This window comes from Lichenostomus cassidix, chromosome 24, assembly GCF_008360975.1.
Source record: "Lichenostomus cassidix isolate B80296 chromosome 24, HeHo_3.0, whole genome shotgun sequence".
Classification (NCBI taxonomy): Eukaryota; Metazoa; Chordata; class Aves; order Passeriformes; family Meliphagidae; genus Lichenostomus; species Lichenostomus cassidix.
In genome coordinates, this window is record NC_139504.1 from 6,018,314 (window position 1) to 6,037,302 (window position 18,989).

The following is an 18,989-nucleotide window of genomic DNA, read 5'->3' on the forward strand; positions in this document are numbered from 1 at the left end:
TTTTTAGAGTATTTAATTGTTTAAGAATTTAGATCATGGTTTTCTTCCACTTCTACTTGTGCCTGAATTTGTGCTTTACTTAATGATGTTTAGTCTTGCTCTCTATTTTATGGGATGTTTGTAAGCATGAGGGAATGTGCTTGATTTTAGGGTTTGGGGTTTAAGTGTTCCAACTGCCTGAAACAGATTCTTTTTGCATAAATAATAAACAAGTATTTTTTTATATTTGGAGTCAGGGCAGTTATTGCCCTGGCAAGGATTTTATAATAAAATATGAAAGTTAGTTTTCATGTGCTTCAGATTGCTCCCTTAAAGATCCTTTTGTTCAGTTGTTTTTCTCCAACGTATGATCTCCAATAAATAAATAAAAAATGAAAGAAAGGGCTGAATCCATTGTGGCCATTCCTTGTAACTAAGCTTTAGATGGAGTCAGTCTGGCTGGTGCCAGGATCCCAGGACCCGAGGATCTCAGCCAGTCTCTTTTCTGTTGAAATCCCAAATCATCTTTCGAGGGAAGGGAGAATATTAGCCAGCTAGGAAAAGCAGGAATAGAGAAACCAACTTGGTCTGTTCTGGAAAGCCTTTAAACCACTCCTTCCCTCTGGAAAAAAAGCGATTCTCCAAAAGAATCCAAAGAGCAAAGCTCTGGAACAAACCAACTGCAAAGCCCTGGGTGGAACATCACATATATCACCCCCATCCCTGAAATTCCCTGCTGCCCAGCGCAGAGGGGATTTCCTACTTCCACCCTCACAGGGTCCTGAGGAAGCTCTGCATTTCCTGAAACCAGAGCACGAGGTGGTTTCCCCAGGATTTTTCAGGAGACTTTTGCCTTTCATGTTACATCAGTCGCTGGAGGCATTTGTGTGGAATGAAAACATTTGGAAGAAACCCCTTCAGGTCTCTCCTCCGCATAACTCCCAAGGGAGGTTTGGGTTTGGGGCTGCTTGTCTGAGCTCGGGATGAGATCCTTCACAAGAAGAACATCTCCTGGGTGCTGTTTGTCTTGCTTTGCTCCAGATCCAGGTATTGTGTGTCTTGTGGGTGTGGAGTTTCGCTCAGCACGTGTAAATCCCGCAGCGTCACAAGGGGACAGGGGAGGTGGCAGCCTGATCCTCCCTGCCCTGGGTTATCAGTGAAAACCAGAGGAATTCACTGGTGTTGTGTCTGGCCCTACTGACCAAGTTGGGTGCAGTCAGATGCTCTACATACCTTGAACTTGGCCGAGAGTGTCAGCTCGAGCCATATAATTAAGCTGGGAAATGAGATTTCCTTGGAGCAAATATAGAGCAGGGAATGAGTAAGGAGCTTAGGAATACTCCAGATCTGTGGATTTTCATTTACGTCTTTGGGCCTGAAAATGACTCATGTCTCTGGGTAGACATCTTGGCTTTGCTCTTGGAGGAAGTGTCTCTTAGCTTTTATGTATATTTATGCTCAAGCTCTACAAAAGCCCGTTCTTGCAGGAAAGCCCTGGGTGAAAAGCATGTGGAGAGAGCTTCCCAATCCCCCTCTGGCTCTCTTAACTTCCCTAGCCTTCTCCTGAGCGCCGTGCTTGGATCTCTGCAGCACAGATCCGCGGGTCCCACAAAGCTCATCCCGGCAGGGCCAGCTCTGCACCCCATTAATCACAGCCCTGCTGCCGTTTCACCTCGTGCCTCAGCTCCAGCCCCGCTCCTGCCAGCAGCTCCCAGCGCCGAGTGCCAGACCTGGCTGCCGTTCAGCTCCCGGTCCTGCTGTAGGAAGCATGCTCAGTGACTTGGAAGGCTGGAAGCGTTCCTGCGCTCTGAATTAAAGGTTTCAAATGAAAGAAACAGCTTATTGTGCTTGGGTGCCTTTTCGGGATTCTGCTGGGTTCTGCTCACATGCAGGGCGGTTATTGCCCTGGCAGGGATTTGATCATAAAATATGGGGCTTAATTTTCATGTGCTTCAGATTGTTCCCTTAAAGAAAGATTCCCTTAAAGGATCTAAAGATCCTTTTGCTGGATTGTGTGTGCCTGTGAGAGCATCCCTTAGCCCTGCACTTGGCACTGGCACCGGGAGAGGGACATGTGTTTGGGTCGTGTGTCCCTGTGGGTTTGTCCTGGCACAGGGCTGTGCACAGAGCACTTGTCCTTGTCCCCGCTGAGCTCTGGGGTCTGGGACAAGCCGAGCATTTCTGTGTCAGATCTTTCTGGCAGTGCATCCTCAGCGGTTTTCGTGGCAGTGCTGCTTTGCATGCCCTTCCCCAGGCCTTTGCATGATCCTGCAGCCTTCCTGGGCAGCACTTGGGTAAATTAGGCTCTCCAGCAAAGCAACCAGGAGATTTGTAAAAGCGGTTCTTTTCCCAGGGAGAGCCATCTCCAAGTGAGAAAACCTGCTGGGGGATGGTAATTCATCCCACAAATCCCGAGACTGGAGCTGCTCACTCACAGGGGTGTTTCGTGGTGGGGAGGAAGATACTTAAGGCTGAAATTTGATTTAGAAGCAGCAGGACAGATGTTCTTCTGCCAGGCAGAGCAGCCTTTTCTCTCAGCTGTTTTCTCCATCAAGGTTTCACTCTGCCTTTTCTCTCCTGCTCATCCTGGCAATCCAGAAAAGATTCCCTTCTTCATTGTGTGTGTTTGGGTGAAACAGGGTGCTCAGTGGACTTGAGGGCAGGTGGTTCTTAGCACAGAAGTGTCTCCATGTTTGGAGTCTGGTGGTTCTACAGTCCATGCCCAAAGGAGCTGGGAGCTGCCAGCACCAGGGAAGTGGAGGGAAAAATCGTGGAGACTGGAGAGCATCTGACTGGAAGCACTTAGACTTGTTTAAACTCCATTAGTGTAGCGTTACAAAGCACTTCTGGTTTAAAACAGATAAATAAATACCTCAGTTGTTACAAGCCTGACACTTCCCCTCATTGCCATCCCTGCTGGGGTTTATCAGCCCTGGTGCAGGGAGCTGGTGTGTGGATAATGCAGCCGGGTCAGTAATTTCTCTTTTGTTTCCCCTCTGCCAGGTTGCAATAAAGATCATTGATAAGACTCAGCTAGATGAAGAGAACCTGAAGAAGATATTTAGAGAAGTTCAGATCATGAAGATGCTTTGCCACCCACATATCATCAGGTTGTACCAGGTAGGAGCACTCTGCAGTGCAGTTTCCATCCTTTGACTCTACACTGTGCAGTAGCACTTTCTCCAGAGTTATCCCTCCATTGCTTCTGCGTGGAACTGAGAAAGTCCTTTATGTTTTCAAGGTCTCCGAGTGCTTTGGTTGGAGGGGCAGGGGGAAAGTGTAGCTAATCCTTCTCTTTTCTGGGACATCATGCTTCCGCTGTGGCCTGGCCTCCTGCCACTTGTTTATGGCCATTGTGTGTTTCTCAGTTTCCCAGTTGAAACCGGATGCAGGTTCCCCTTCTCACTTTAAGGGAGGGAGTAAATCTCACCCAGGAGCAGGACTGAGCTCTCCTCTCCCCGCCCAGCTCCCTGTGACACCCAGGCCTTGCTGATCTGCTCAGCCCTTTCCTGGAAAGGGATCAATACCGGCGGCAGACTTGCTTTTGCATATTGTTTGTAGACTTTTTCTCCAGCTTGTTTGACGTTTTTTTGTCTGCAAACAAAACCCCCAGAGGCAGAACCCTTGTGGTCTGCCCTTTACACAGCTAGCTGGTGGTGCCTCTGTGAGGAGGGTGCAGCAGAGTGATGGCAGCAGAGGAATAAAGGATGCTGTGTGCCATCTGTGCTTGAGAGATACGAGTATTTATTTGGACTCCAAAGAGTTAAAATTGAGTAGAAGCAACAGAGGTTAATGTTTAGCTACTTTGGCCATGTGTGAGATGCTTACAGGGACTGTGGCATTTTCAAGGTACTCAGGGAGTGCTTCTCTGCAAACTGACTCCTTAATTTTATTTTTTTTTGAGGCAAAAAAACCTTTAAAAACCTGTTTTATTCCATCTAAAGCTTTTGATGTGATACTGAACAGGTGGCACTTGCAGCTCGGCTTTGTTTAGGGTGGGAGAAGAGCAGGGTAGCAGCCCTGAGAAATCCCAAGACTGGGGAGCAAGTGCTAAAGGGAGGGGAAATAGATGAGGAGGAGGAAGGTGTAGGTGAAGTGTTACATGTAGATTTAATGTTTGAAACTTGCCGTTTCATCCTTACTGTCCCCAGTTCCTGTCCATTCCTCCACATAGCCCTGGAATGCATGGGAAGGTTATAGTTTGGATTTGATGAAAGCAGTTGCATGGAGGAATGAAGGTGGTTTTAGATCTATTTCTCATTGTACTCAGCAGTCTCCTTATGTGTCACTTCTCTGTCCTTGTGTTCAGGTTATGGAGACAGAGAGGATGATTTATCTGGTGACAGAGTATGCCAGTGGAGGGGAAATATTTGGTAAGTACATTTATTGCATTCTTTAATCAGATAATGCACTTGGTCAACTACACTAAACTGAAAATAGCTGCCACACTCTCTTGTTTCAGCTGAGAGGTGCCCTTCAGCCTGCAAACTTTCCATTGACAAGAGGAGTAAAGGAATAAATGAGACCAACTCGATGGAAAAATAACCCCCATAACCTTTGTTTCTTCTTTGGGTTTCATTGACAGGTGGTGCTGCTCCTCTTTCGTGCTCACTTTGGGATTAAAGATGTTGGAAATAGTTATGCAGTTGGATTTTAGTGTTGCTGAGTGCTTTGCTTTCCCAGCAAGTTACATGAACCTGGTTGGTGATAGTGGAACTGTTGGGGTGTGTCGGTAGCTTTCAAAGAAACAGGCAGTCCTGCAGTTCTGAAATGTTTTGTGCTCAAAACCATGTCTTGTCTTTTCTTTGTGATATCTGATGTTATCTTAGCAAGCCTTGGTTACATCCCTTTCAAATACCATTGTCTCAGAGAGTTTTGGCTGAGTGTTCTTGACCACAGGAGCTGTTCTTGAAAGGGAAAAAAGTATCTGTGCAGCACAATTGCAAGAACTGTGGGCTGATTTATTAATTTGTTTGGTGAACAATAGCAAAACTTAAAGAAATAGGAATTTACTTATAGACTGGAATTTTGTGCTGGGTGACAAAGTCAGGATTTTGCAACATTGGTCTGTACTGGCTTTGCCAATGTGAGCCTACAAAAAGAGGGAAAATCCTGTGTGCTTGAATTGGGTTCAGTCAAGGAAGTGAGGACAGTCAGACATGGTCACACATGGCCTGTCAGCTCCTGGGAACACTCTCCCTGTCCTCGTCAGTCATTGCAGAAGGTTCACTTTTGATTTCACTTCTCATTTTGCTGGAGGAGAAGCTGAGTTGTAGTAAAAGACGAAGCTTTTAGTGAAGCAAGAGAAGCCCCAGATTAAGGAAAATAAAAGCTGAAAAGTGCTGGTTTCCAGTAACTCCAAAGCACCACCAGTTCCTCAGTACCTCTGTAGATGGTTGCCATGGCTTCTTGTCAATATTGTCCATGTCCTTTGGATTTCTCCCTGAGAAGGTGACAGCCGAAGGGGAAGCAAGTGACAGCTGATGTTTGGGAAGTGTGGATTGCCTGGTGAAAAAATGACTTGCTGAGCCTTCCAGTTGTTTATTCAAACATGAATCATGGTGCTGGACACACTCAGCAGTTCCAAAGCCTTGTGAAATTCACATTCCCATGCACAGTAAAATCACCTGCACGTGTCCTGGAGTTGGCTTGGGTGTGGATCACCACCGAAAAGTATAAATCTCTTTTTATTTTTTCTCTCTCTTCTGTTGAATTTGGCAGAGATGGGCTCATCTTTTTTTTTTTTTTAAATCCAGAGCTATGTGCAAGCTCATATACAAACTTGGAATGAATTCTTTGGTTACAAAAATAGCCTTCTGCATGAGTCGAAGTGAAAACCTAATTGCTTTCTGAAAGATTTTCTGCTGTAGTAAATTCAGCTCATTAGCATGGCTAATTTCCATGTTGCTGCCCAGCATTTTATCCTCGCTGATAGCTGGGAGCAGCCAGCTCTGTAATAGTGTGAAGCTTCTCCAGACCCAAGCCAGGAGGTTGTGCCTCTCAACCCAGTTTTGAGGATTTTCAGGCACTGCCCTCGATGTAAGAGCAGAGAGGGGGAAACTCAAGTCTCAGCTTTTTGTATTCAGAGTTTCCTGAGGAGCCATTAGGACTTTGTTCTAACAGCGGAAGCAATTTGCAGGGAGGAAACAAGAGCCCATTTTGGGAAGGTTTCCTTGCAGTCCTTGGGTCTCCAGTGCTGAAGGGTCTCACGTCCTTGTGTGGTGGAGACACAGTCGATGACAGTGTGGACAGCTGGGTTCTCCTGTTGGGTAAAAGCTCAGTTTTTACTGAGCCCCAGCTCAGTGCCTGTGCCTCCCAGGGCAGATGGGCTTGTTGGGATGTGTGGTTGTTGGGATGTGTGGCAGGGATGGTGTGAGGTGTGTGTGGGCAGGACAGCCACTGTCACTGTGCCTCTTACTGGGCACTGGGGGATCCTCTGTGAAATGGGCCTGTGCTGAGTCTTTTTAACCTTTTTTTTGGTCCCAACACCTGCATGACGTAGGCTTTAAAATGCAGTGCTGAAGGGTAAAAGGGGCTGACAGCCATGGTTTTCTGGATGCCAGACACCCAGGGTAAGGCTGAGCACAGCCCTATAAAACCAGAATTACAGCACTGTGCTGTATGAACTGCAGCTTTTTGTAAGGAACAAATCTTAAGCTGCTTCCCTGATGCTTTCAAAACTTTCCACGGCTTAAACCATACCACAGAGCTGTCACTATTGCACAGGCAGTACTAGAGGTCAGAATTTTTAGCTGAAAGAACAGTGGTTTCTCCAAATGTTCCCAGTTGGTCAGCACTGGCCATGTGTCTGTCCTGTCCCTGTCTGTCTGAGGATCCCAGCTCAGCACCTGGGAGGGCTGCACCACCTGTTTATCCAAACTTCCAGTAAAAGGGCTGAGCTTTTACTGTGCTGTAAGAGTCTTTGATTCAGCTCTTACTGGAAATGGGTTGATAATTCACTTTGTTTGCGTAGCAGCGCACAGGGACAGGGCTTGGGTTTGCTGTGGGCTTGAGCAGCCAAATGTAAATTGTTATTTTTGTCCCTCTCCGTGTTTTGCGTGTGGTTGGGTCGCTGGTTTGACATTACGAAGAAGTGAATGTCTCTTTTTAAACATAGGGTGGTCTCTGTTCCAGGTCCCTTGAGTGTCCTTTTTTGAGGTCAGATGGAATATAGTCTAAAAATCTGGTTTGATTTCAGCTGTTTACTATGAAAACTGTGAATAATCTGGGTTCTTGGTCGATTAACAAAAAAATCACGGGAAATTTAGAAAATTATCGTCTGGTTGATGTGGTTACCATGTCTGCCCTGTTTCCCCACTGCCCACCCACTTGTCCTGAGCTCTGTGGGCATGAACTGGGCAGACACGGTAAACCACATTGTGGTGCCCATCTCTAGAAGGTCAGTCTGCTTCTGACATCACAGGGTCACCAAATCACTGGAAATGTGACTTAATCCACCACACAGAAGAAGTGTGAAGCTTCATCAGCTTTTGTTTTCCAGACGGAAAGCAGCTTAAAAGCACAAGGTGTCTGTCCAGAGGCGGGGAGTGGAAACTTGTGTGTCAGTGCTCTCTGAACCAGAAGGTGATTTTTCCTCAGTGTAGGGTTGGATTGTTTTTTTAACACAGAGAGAAGCATCAGGTGCTTCATAAGTACGGAGAGCAGTGACTGATCTTTGTAAATTTGTGCAACGAAATGGTGAATTCTTTCCTCTCTGGAAGACACTCAGAGGGGCATCACTGTGTGCTGAGGAGCGTGGTGATGCCAGCATGGCCCAGCCATGGCTCTGGGTGCTCTGGCACATTCAGAGCAGGCTGCTGGCTCTCTGGCCAGCTCTGTAAGCTCCACTGCATGGGAGGTTTATGCAGACTAAGCTCTCAATGGTTAATTTTGGCATACAGTTGCCCTTGGTGGTATGTGAAGTATTCTGTAGCCTCATTGTTTGTGTCCTTCCTCTGGAGCTGGTGCAGAAATGTCAGCGGGCTCGGCGCACAGTGCCTACGTGCAGAGCCTGGGCCTGAGCTCCAGCTCTTCATGAAAAGTGAAATTTCACGCCTAACCTAAAAAGGGATTTTTGCAGCCTAAGCAGGACTGACCAGGCAAAAGGGGCAGCAGTTTTCTGGGTGAGAGGCACAGGGCAGGGGTGCCCCAGGTGACAGGACTGAACATGGGTGTCACCAGCCATGCCAGGACTGGTGAACCTGGTTTGGGCAAAAGTACACTTAGGAGAGCCTTGCAGAAAGACACCTGCTGCAGTAGCTGGGTTTGTTTTCTTGCCTGCGGGAGAATTGCTAAAATATTTTGGAAATTGTTGAGAGATTGGAGCCTTATGCTTTGTTTCAAGGGCACTTGCAGCATGGACAGGCTGTGCTCCCAAATCCCAGCAGTGTAGAAGGTGTGAATGACCTTGTTTAGGAGCTGAGCTATTACCTGTTGACCAGTGGCTTAAATTGGAGCAGCCCTTGCTGTGCTCTGCTGTCAGTCTCCTTAGAGTAACAAATTTATGACCATGCAAATGCCTTAATGAAATATGACGGGGCAATTTGAGATGGTAACTCTGCTCTGCTGAGGGTCAGATTTGACTTGGTGATGGTTTTCCTTCCCCAACCCTGGTTCAGGTTTGTTTATGGAATAAGTTTATCCGATGAATAAGAGTTAATTGACAAGTTCTTTGAAAAACACCTCGAGTCTGTTGCACAACATGAGTGGGCAAAGGCAGAAGTAGGTTGCTGTGCAGTCAGGAGCAGCACAACTGCTTTGATGGATCTTGGTAATTAGTATTTACTGCGAGTCAATTATGTCGCAGGTATTTTAATGAATGGGTGACTGGGGAGAAACACAACCACCTGATGAGAAACCTGCATAAATGATTTACTGTTATTATTTTCAAGAACAGGTATCTGCATTGAGCCCCCAGTTTAATGGAGTTTAGGGAGGGGCATGAATCATTTCAGCCTACTTTTGGCCAGAAATCTTTCCAGGCCAACTCGATGGCCCCACCAAAGAGTTACAACCTCGTGAAATGAGGCTTCCTTTCTCTGCCTTTTCTGCTGCCTGTCTCCTGCCTGTCCATCCCCACTCGTGGGACGGTGACAAGTGGCTTCTGTGAGCCTGGTGCTTCCAGGTTTTAAGTGGATTGACTTCAGCTGGGTCACTGCTGTGTGCCTGCCTTTGTGATCTCTTGGAGAGGCTTTTCCTGTCCGTGTGTGCAGTGCTGGCTTCCAAGGAAAGCCCAGCTGGCAACAAACACTACCTTGGAGTGAGAGTACAGGCTTTCAGCAAAATATTTGGGAGTGCTCAGATTTCCGTAGCGAAGGCCAGCTCCGTTTTTGTAATGAAATGCTTTCTTGGATTTCGCAAGGATGTTGTTGCGCCCATCTGCAGGGAGGGAGGATGTTAAATCCATCCTGCAGCTGGTGCTGGCTGTGCTGGCTGGAGAGCTGAGGTGAGCAGCTGGTTGTGGCTGTGACTACCTGGGACCTCGCTGGTTCCAGCAGGAGTTATCTTTGAGGCATGTTAGAGCAAAGACACGTTTCCTGTGAAAAACCAGGGGGAAGGAAGGATGGCATGTGGCCAGGAAGCTGCACCTCTCCAGGTGATGTGGTACAAGGCTTGGGGTCTGACTGGAGGCAAAGGCTGGAAAAGCTTCGTTTTTATTTTGATGTAGAAAAACATTTTAAAACCTTCGCACTTGTGTACAAAACAGTTCTGATTTTCCAGACATCCCCTCTGCTGTCCTCTGTATAAAATAAATTGCAAAGCCTTTAACTTGGAGCCAGCCCAGGTGAGGAGTGGTTGGTAGATCCCTGCTTGTGCCTCTTCCATGTCTGCTGTCGGGGCTGCAAACCACGCTGTGCCCACGTTGTTCCCACCTCCCCATCTCTCTCCACGAGCATGAGGAGCCCCTGTGTCCATAACCCTGTGTCCTCCTTCACCTCACAGATCACCTCGTGGCCCACGGGCGCATGGCTGAGAAGGAAGCCCGGAGGAAGTTCAAGCAAATCGTGGCTGCTGTCAACTTCTGTCACTGTCGTAACATCGTCCACAGGGATCTGAAGGCAGAAAATCTCCTCCTGGATGCGAACCTGAACATCAAAATAGCAGGTGAGCTAAGCCCAGCGGTGTGGGAGGAAGGCAGCTGCTGTCAGGAGTTAATAAACCTAGGCACTGGCTGCTTCCAGGTATTCAGGGAGGAGGAAACGCGGTGCAGCTAAAGGAAGCTTTGGATTTCTGTGTGGCCTGCTGCCCAGAGCTGAAACTGCCAGGTTGTAGCCAGGAGATTTATATCTCCCTTCAAGTAGTGCAAAGTAAAAGGAGAAGGAAAAAAAGGCAGGTTTGGCTTCCCAGGCTGGAGACACTGCGGCGTTCACTCCTCTGGGTGGTGGGTGAGACAGGATCACAAAACTGACCTTGTTCTGAGTCCTGATGCTGGTTCAGGGCTTCTTCAGAGCGGGTCAGGCTAGGTGAGAGAGCAGGAATGGCAAAGCAGGGATGACAAGGTGGATGGTGGAGCAGTGAAGGGGAAACAGCACTCCTGGAATCATTGATGATGTGGCAGAGCCAGAGTGGCCTCAGTGCTTTGGGGTTTTATTCCCTCCAGGGAGAGAAGCTGAAGCAGCTGAACACAGAGCCCCTCACTGCCTGCTGCCTCCCAGAGTTTTGGAGAACAGTAGGATTTTTTTGTCACTAACTGCCCTTCCAGAGAGCTTCCTCCTTGGGCATTTCTGTCCTCACCTAACACAGAGCTGCATGTCTGTGGTGCTCTGACCATGAGACTGAGCCTTGGCTGAGCTCTGGAGGGCACTGGCTAGGCTTGAATTTATTTGGCCTGGTGGGATTATTACTAATTGAACCAACAAGATTTAACACTTAAGAGTTGGACTCAATCCTCGTGGGTCCTTTCTAACTCAGAATATTCTGTGATTCTCCCTTGGTCATCTCATTCCAAGGGCTTTGGAAGTGATAGATCTTGTACTCTGCATTTAATTCTACCAGAGCCTAGAGCACAGCAGAACACCTTTGGAAAGCACTTTGTTGCCCACTGTCCTAACAGACTTCCTGGGTGAGCTTCTTGTCTTCTGCAAGGCTTTGTAACTTGACTTAAAAAAAAATAAGGTGCTGAGGGCTACAAAACTTTTCAGTCTGAGAAATTTTACTTTTGGGACGTGGGAAATACTCCTCTGTCTTGATAGCATCTTGAAGAAAGGAAACAGTCTGGCTCATTTTTGCTGTTCTCTCGTGTACCATCCAGAGGTGTTAGATTAGAGTTTAACGCTAGGTTTGTGGTTAAAATCATCAGTAATTTCTTAGGCTTCACTCATCGTCCTGTTGTGAGAAGGGAGTGGGGAAGGAGTAGAAAGGAGAGAAGGACTTTATGGACCTTCCTCTGGTGCTTAACAGTGTGAACCATGTCCTCCTTGAGACAGGAATGATAACCTGCTCCTCGCTGTCCTGGGAGCAGCAGATAAGTGAGAGACACATCACTGATGAAGCAGGAGTGCAGCCCCTTGGAGTAGGAGTGCAGAGGTCGTGGAGCTCAGGGAGAGGCTGTGGGGAGGTGTCTGAGCAGCACTTTGTGGTGTTTTATGCAAAGGCTGCGCTAATGGTTTGAGGCCATCTTGTGTTCACGGGGAAAATCCGCTCTGCGTGGAGGGGGAGGGAGCCTGGCAAACAGAGAGAAGTTAAAAACTAAGCCAGGTGGAAACTGGAATTCAGCTGGATTTGCTGGAGAAATGTGCACATGAACAGGCTGAGAAGGGCTGGAAATTGTGGAAACCTTTTTTTATCTAAGGGAGTTGGAAACTATTTTCCTTCCAAATCTGTGCTCCCAGAATGACTCCAGGAGATAGTCCCCACCCTGGTGGTGGCAGTGTTTGCCTTGGCAGGAAGATGCTGCAGTGCTTTGAAAAGTAGCCTGGAAAAGCTGATTTATGGTATAGGATTTTCCAAGTATTAAGTTTTCTCCCTATAACTCACCAATTACAACTTGACACCAATTCTTCCATTGTTTCAAGAGCAAAAAAAAAAAAAAAAGAAGTGATATCAACAGATCTGCTTCACACCAGACCTCCCAGGAGAAATGCTACAGAAATGCACACAGCAGTTACACTGGTAGAGAACCAGCTGAACCTTTGCTGCCAAACCTGTTAATTGTGTATAACTCAAACTTTGGAGCTTTTCAGACTCTCATCAGTGCTGATTTTTGGCACTTTCCTCCTGACATCCATTTGCCTGGCATTAGGCAGGTCCCAGCTCTCAGCAAGGGAGCCCTGGGGTGGGCAGTGCTGCTGCTCTCACTGATGGTCACTATTTGAGGGTTTTTTTGATTGATTGCTGCTACGCTATTTTTCCGTAAACAGCGAGATCCCAACGCCCTGACCCTTGCTCTCATTTTTCCCATGGATGCTTTTTCTCCAGTGTACCTTCTCAGAGTCTGAGTCAGTAGCTGCTGGCACTGCGTTCCCTGTGCTCCCAGCCGGAGAGTTCAGCCAGGAGTTGATGATTGCTAAACACCCTGGCCTTCCCGGGATATGGTTTCGGAGAGGAATCTGATCTATGCATCGCTTTGCATTCGTCTGCAAGAGGCTCCTTCCCCTCCTGAGGATAAAATCCCTGTTGGGCACACACTGAAGCCACTCCCTGAGCTCTGCCCCAAGGAAACTTGAGGGACTGGACCCACTGTTTTGTAGCAGAGATGTTTCTCTTAAATATTTTCCCTGCATCACATCACTGGGACTTACCTTGCTCTTGAAAAATGCCCCTTTCCTTCTGCATCTGTTTGTGGAATGAGACCTGATTGCTCCCTGGGGATGTGGATTTATGCATCTCCTTGGCCGTAGATTTTAAGAAAGTTTATTTAAGTTGTAATTTGTGTTTTTGTTTGGTTTAGATTTTGTGCTTAGTTGCTCTGGGGTTTTCAAATCCTCCCGTGAACTTTCTTTGGGTTTTTAAAGCTCTGCTGTTTTCCCCAGCCTTGACCTCAGTCCCGCAGTGCAGGTGGGGTCTGGAAGCTGTTTAGTGTCCATGTAGAGCAGAGCTGCCTGGCTCCAGCTCCCCACAGAGCCCAGCAGCCTGAGTTCCCCCGAGCCCAGGAGGGGCTGGGCAGAGCAGCAGCTCTCTGCAGGGAGAGTTTTCCATCCCAAAATCCAGGGCAGCCTCGGGGTGAGCCCAGGAGCTCTGGCCCCATTCCCTAAGGACAGACTCTTCATGTTCCTTTCTGCCCACCTCCTCTCCCTGTCCAAAAGAGCTGTGAATCCCTGGACGAATTTCAGCACGATGTGGAAGGGGTGAAGTTTCCCAGCCGACCAATCTGCAGGAAGCAGAGCAGGGCGCAGGAGGCAGCTGTTGCGTGTCTGTTCCGAGGCTGAGGTGCTGCCAGCTGGCATGGCACAGCCCTGGAATGGCATGGACCTGGAATGGCACAGCCCTGGAATGGCACAGCCCTGCCCCTGCTGCTGACATCGCCGTGACCTGTGCAGCAGAGTGGGGAACACCTTGTGCCTCTGACCTGTGCAGGGCTGGAGCTGCTCCTGGCTGTGCACTCTTTGGAAAACAGAGGTGGTTCCCCGAGTGCTCAAAGCCCATTCGTGTGCTTACAAGGACAAATAAAAGTAACTAAACCAGGATAACTTGCTCAATATATGGGAAGTGCCAAAATTCCACAGTCATAAGGAGTTTATGTCTAAACCTGATACAAATGCTGTGTGTTGGGAAATACATCCAGTGCTGCAGCATTTATTGCTGGCTCCAGTGGCCATAACTCAGGCACTTGTTACACATCCTGCTTTGAACGTGAGACAGCAGCTCAAAAGCTTGCAGAGGTGGAAAAGACAATTGTGCAGCTGTGTGCTATTTCCCTGGAATTGTCCTCCAAAGGCTGGCTGGAGGTTTAGATGGCTTCACTGCCAGCAGTAAAAACCCAATGGGTGTGTAAGTGCCTTGTTTTGATACCATGGTGTTTTTAAAGAACATTTACTATCTCTGTGCTCAGTTTTGAGGTGGGGTTGGAGCAGCCTGCTCTGTACTCCAGGTGTTTCCAAAGGAACAGGCTGTGTTAGGTATTCTCCACATGCATAAATCATCTCCACGGTGAGAATTTTCTCCCTGCAAAGTGAGGGGAAGAAGGAATTCGGCTGTGCCCCCCTGGAGCTGAGTTGGCAGGAGCAGCACCAGGTGGTCTGCTGAGTTCTGCAGAAGCTGTTCAAAGGAGCAGAGGAGTCACCTGAAATTAGGTCATGGAAAATCCTGTAAGGAGAGCAGTGAGAGGGAGCATGGATCCCCAGTTGGTGCGTTCTGGGGAGTGCTGGTGGGATTTGCCTGCCTCTGGCATGGAGGTATTGGCTATCACTGGTGAGCCTCATTTAGAATTTGGTGTGGAACTGGTAATTAATTGGTAATTAACTGCTAATAGTGGGTAATCTTGAATGTGTTCAAAAAAACATGTAGTTTTATAGGATTTAGGAAAACAAAGCTTTCTGGATGGGTGTGGATAAAGGGATGTAAGGAGAAATTAGCAGATAAAAACGAAGATGGATTTTCAAGCAGAATGTTTATTTATTTCAAGAAATGGAGAAAAAACATCCTTTGCACCTCAAATATTCTTTATAATTTATAAACATGTATTAAAATACACATTTTTCAGTCAAATTTTCCCACAACTCTGGGAAACTCTTGTGTTTCACTGCCACCACTCAGCTTTGCATCACCCCAGATCTGCTGCTGTTCTGACTGGTGACAGAGGCAAAATACATCTTAAGCCCTTCCTAAGAGATTCCCACTTTCTGCAGCTCTACTGTGTATTTTTGCCACAACACTTTTTGCTTTAATCAGTCAGAATTTGCAAAGTGAGTGTTTCTGGCCCTGCCTGCTCTCCCTGCTGCGAGGAGCTGCTGGTGCCAATGCCATGAGAAATGGCCTCGTTGCCGTGGGTCCCTGTCCATGGTCATTAATGTCACTCGCCCTCCTGCTGGCACATCTCTGGCACAAACAGAGGCACAGCACTTGCAGATGACCTTGGTGGCACTGGTCCTTGGTGGAGCTGCTTCTGAGGACACCTCAGAACTCCTCTCTGGGACTGTGTTTGCTTCAGTTCAATTGAGGCGAAAAAAAGGAAGGAAATTTAGTGAAGATTCTTTCTTTTTACAAGAACCAGCTCTCTCCTCTTGGATCCAGTCTGGTTTCCTTGTCCTTTGCAGTGCAGGTCCCAGCTGTGAGCCAGGGGAAGGCAGGTTAATTAGCAGAGAATGCCATTAGTGCCCATGTAAGCTGATGGTTGGCTGCCTGTGAGGTGAAGACTTTTTCAGGATTTATTATTTGCTGTTGGTGAAGGATTTGACTCTTTCTGTAGAGCTGCACACCATAACAAAAGTTTCCATCCCCTGTAGCGCTTTCTGAAAAAATCAGAATTCCCATTCTTTTCCCCTTTGCAGTCTGCCCTCCTTGGTGCTGCCCAGGGAGGTTTGGAGTCCCCATCCCTGCAGGTGTCCAAGGAAGGACTGGATGTGACACTCAGTGCTCTCATCTGGTGACAAGTTGGGGATCAGTCACAGGTTGGACTTGATGATCCTGTAAGTCTTTTCCAGCCTCAGTGATTCCATTTCAGGTGTCTGTGTAGCAGTTATCCATTACAGGATTGTACGTGATTTTACCAGACTCAACCAAGTATCATTTGTTCAGGACAGTTGGAGTGAATCACATTCCTCTCACTGGTTCTCTTTGTTCTTTCAGATTTTGGGTTCAGCAACATCTTCACCCCTGGCCAGCTTCTTAAAACCTGGTGTGGGAGTCCTCCCTATGCTGCTCCAGAGCTCTTTGAAGGCAAGGAGTACGATGGGCCAAAGGTTGATATTTGGGTATGTGATGAGCCTTTTTCACTCTGACTTTGATCTGATTTTTGCTCTGTTTGTTTGGCTTTGCCTCCTGAATGCCCAATACATGTCTTGGAGAAAAACCCTGACATGACAAAAAATGTTTTCCAAAGAAACACTTCAAAAATTACACTCTGGGTACTACATCCCATATTTTCTCTGCTGGTGAGGTGCCAAAAGCATGAATTGCCCCGAGATGGATTTTAATTGTGTTTGTTTTTTGGCACAGAGCCTCGGTGTGGTGCTGTACGTGCTGGTGTGTGGGGCTCTGCCCTTCGACGGGAGCACCCTGCAGAACCTGCGCGCTCGAGTGCTCAGCGGCAAATTCCGCATCCCCTTCTTCATGTCCACAGGTGAGGCGGCAGGGAAATGGGAATGCAGAGCCTTCCTCTGCACCTCCTTCAGTTGTAGCTTTTTGCAGCATTATGGGGCATCAATTTCCAGCAACAGCCCTGTCAGAGATGAGTGTTTGTGTCCTGCTGCTGCCAAAAAACTTCTGAACGTTTTAGTAATAAATCTTGGGTGTGAAGTGTGATTAATTTTCATATAAAACCAGCTTAACAAAGAGTCCTGTAGCTATGTGGTTGCCTGCTGTCAGGTTAAGGAATAATTTTGCATGGAGTTTCCCAGATGAAAACTTCTTGCTTGCTGCCTTACTTGGGGAAGAAGTTCTCTTCATACTGAAAATTCTGCAAAAATATGGTGCTTTCAAAGCAAACTTAGATCCAAGCCCAAAGGGGGAGAGCCTCAGCAGTCCCTCTTGGTGACAGCACAGGTGTAATGCAATGGAGAAATCACTCACAGTGAGCTGTTGAGTGGAGAACATTCTAAGTGTACTTTGCTCTCAACCTCCAAAAGCCAGGAGTGTCAAGATGGGGAGGGACAGAAGGACAGAGTGACAGGGCTGTGTGTGGATTCCCTCCTTCCTAGCACAGGGGAATCAGTCTGCAGCAGAGCTGGGGACCCAGCAGGTGTGCAGTGCAGCAGAGCAGTATTTTTGTGTGTTGAATCCCAGAGGGAAGCACACTGCTTGGAAAGGGAACGCTGCAGCAGCCATGTCCCTCCCCACGGTGACCCAGCCTCTCTTCCCTGGCAGAGTGCGAACACCTGATCCGCCACATGCTGGTCCTGGACCCCAGCAAGAGGCTCTCCATGGAGCAGATCTGCAAACACAAGTGGATGAAGCTGGGGGAGGCTGATGCAGAGTTTGACAGGGTGAGCAGCAGTGAGGGGGGCTGCCTGGTGCCTCAAACATGCTCTGGGCACATGGTGCTGCATTGCTGGTTCTGCTCTTTGGGAACGCTCATTCTCAGGGCTGGCATTTCCCTTTTCTGTGTCTCCTGGCCTTGCTTTCCCCATCACTCCTTATCTACGTACATTTTTGTATCTTTCCATGGCACTGGGAGCTTGGGGCACGGGATTTCACATCGGTTGCCATCAGACTGCAGCCGGAGCTCGGTGCTCTTCGGAGCGCTGTGACTCACCAGTGTGCCTTTGGGAATGTCAGCTCTGAGCATGTCCCTGTGCCCTCACAGCTGATAGCAGAGTGTCAGCACCTGAAGACCGAGAGGCAGCTGGAGCCGCTGAACGAGGACGTGCTGCTGGCCATGGCGGACATGGGGCTGGACAAGGAGCGCACGGTGCAGGTGAGGCCTGGCGCATCCTGCCTGCTCCTGCTGCTGCTCAGTGGCTGTGTTTGGTGGCAGCTGAGCAACCCAGCACAGTGTAAAATGTATTTTACCACTGGACAAGAAGGAGTGACCGCTTTTCCCTTCCCTTGCAGTCGCTGCGAGCCGACGCCTACGATCACTACAGCGCGATCTACAGCCTGCTCTGCGAGCGCCTCAAGAGGCACAAGAACCTGCGCATTGCCCCCTCGCCCAGCATCCCGCGCACCATGACCTTCCCCACCTCGGCCAACATCCAGGTACATCCCCTGTGACTGTGTTCTTGCAGCCCTGCAAGGCCAGACTGGCCCTTCCCTGCTACACTTATTCCTGCCCACATCCGGAGTGTCAAAACGTTCCTTGTCTGAGAATTCAGTGTGAGTTTAGGGTGCCCTAATCCTGAGATTAGGAACAGTTTGTGCACTGGCTGAACACCCTTCAGTCTCCTGCTCGCTTGGTGACAGAGGAGAAGGAACTGTGGGAGTTACTGGGAGCTGGAGTTCCCAGCCAAGGCTGCTGTGTGATGTTTCTTTCCCACCTTGTGCTGCTGTTGGAGCAATGAGCACTTGCTCTGGGAGAAGCCAGGTCATAAGGGAAGCAGAAGAGGTGCTTACCCTGCCTGAACAGAAGGAAGGGGGATAAACGAGGCAACCCCTAGAGAATAACCAGCTCTTCACTGGCTCCAGGGTTACCTCCCTGTTCCAGGTGCTTAGGGCTGGTGTTAATCCAGCAGTGTTTATAAAGCAATGCTGTGTTTGTGTCTTCTGATCCTGATCTCTCTGCTCAGCAGACAGAGCAGACAGGCAACACCATGAACATCAGTGTGCCCCAAGTGCAGCTCATCAACCCCGAGAACCAAATTGTGGAGGTGAGGTACACCCCTGTGACCCCTGCAAGCTTTTTCTGGCTCACAGTGAAGCCTTTCCCTTGATCCTCATGTTGTATTTCAACATCTCCAATGTTTTCTCTGCCCAGACTGATGGAACAATGAACTTGGACAGTGATGAAGGGGAAGAGCCTTCACCAGAGGCTCTGGTTCGCTACCTCTCCATGAGGAGGCACACAGTGGGAGTGGCTGACCCGCGGTGAGTACTGCCCTCTAACCTGCAGATTTACTCCCTGCATGTGACTTTGGTCCTTCTGGGTGTTCCTTTAAAGGTCCCAATCCCCCTGCACAGCTTGGTCAGTATTTAGGTGGGGATGAGGTACTTTCCTCCTCCTCTTCCTGATCAGCTCTTGCTGAGTTGTGCTTTTGGTTAAGGCAAATGTCTCACCTGAGCTGCACTGCTGTCATGTCCAAGGTGAGGTTTTTGTAATAAATGCCATTGAGGTTAATGCCAAGAGATAATTTTGGCAAATCTCAACACGCAGGAGAAAAAAAGAACAAATAAAACCAAAGAGTGGCATGGCTGCTCTGTGTTACCGTTTTGCAGAGCACTAAGCAGCTTTCTGTGGAGGGAAGCCGGGTCTGTGAGTG

The 18,989-nt window shown here is 48.3% G+C and overlaps 1 protein-coding gene across 4 annotated transcripts in view; it reads left to right on the forward strand.

Moving 5' to 3' along the window:
* The window catches only part of SIK3 (SIK family kinase 3), a 69,537-nt gene that overhangs the window by 32,414 nt on the left and 18,134 nt on the right, over window positions 1-18,989 (forward strand). For 2 of the 4 annotated variants that reach the window (XM_085081789.1, XM_085081791.1), the window contains exons 2-11: window positions 2,983-3,099; window positions 4,289-4,352; window positions 9,922-10,083; window positions 15,706-15,830; window positions 16,075-16,198; window positions 16,942-17,060; window positions 17,381-17,491; window positions 17,629-17,772; window positions 18,300-18,380; window positions 18,488-18,597. In XM_085081789.1, coding sequence (XP_084937915.1) covers window positions 2,983-3,099; window positions 4,289-4,352; window positions 9,922-10,083; window positions 15,706-15,830; window positions 16,075-16,198; window positions 16,942-17,060; window positions 17,381-17,491; window positions 17,629-17,772; window positions 18,300-18,380; window positions 18,488-18,597 — 1,157 coding nt within the window. The remainder of the gene's footprint in view (window positions 1-2,982; window positions 3,100-4,288; window positions 4,353-9,921; window positions 10,084-15,705; window positions 15,831-16,074; window positions 16,199-16,941; window positions 17,061-17,380; window positions 17,492-17,628; window positions 17,773-18,299; window positions 18,381-18,487; window positions 18,598-18,989) is intronic. The other 2 variants (XM_085081792.1, XM_085081790.1) reach the window with 1 other exon arrangement.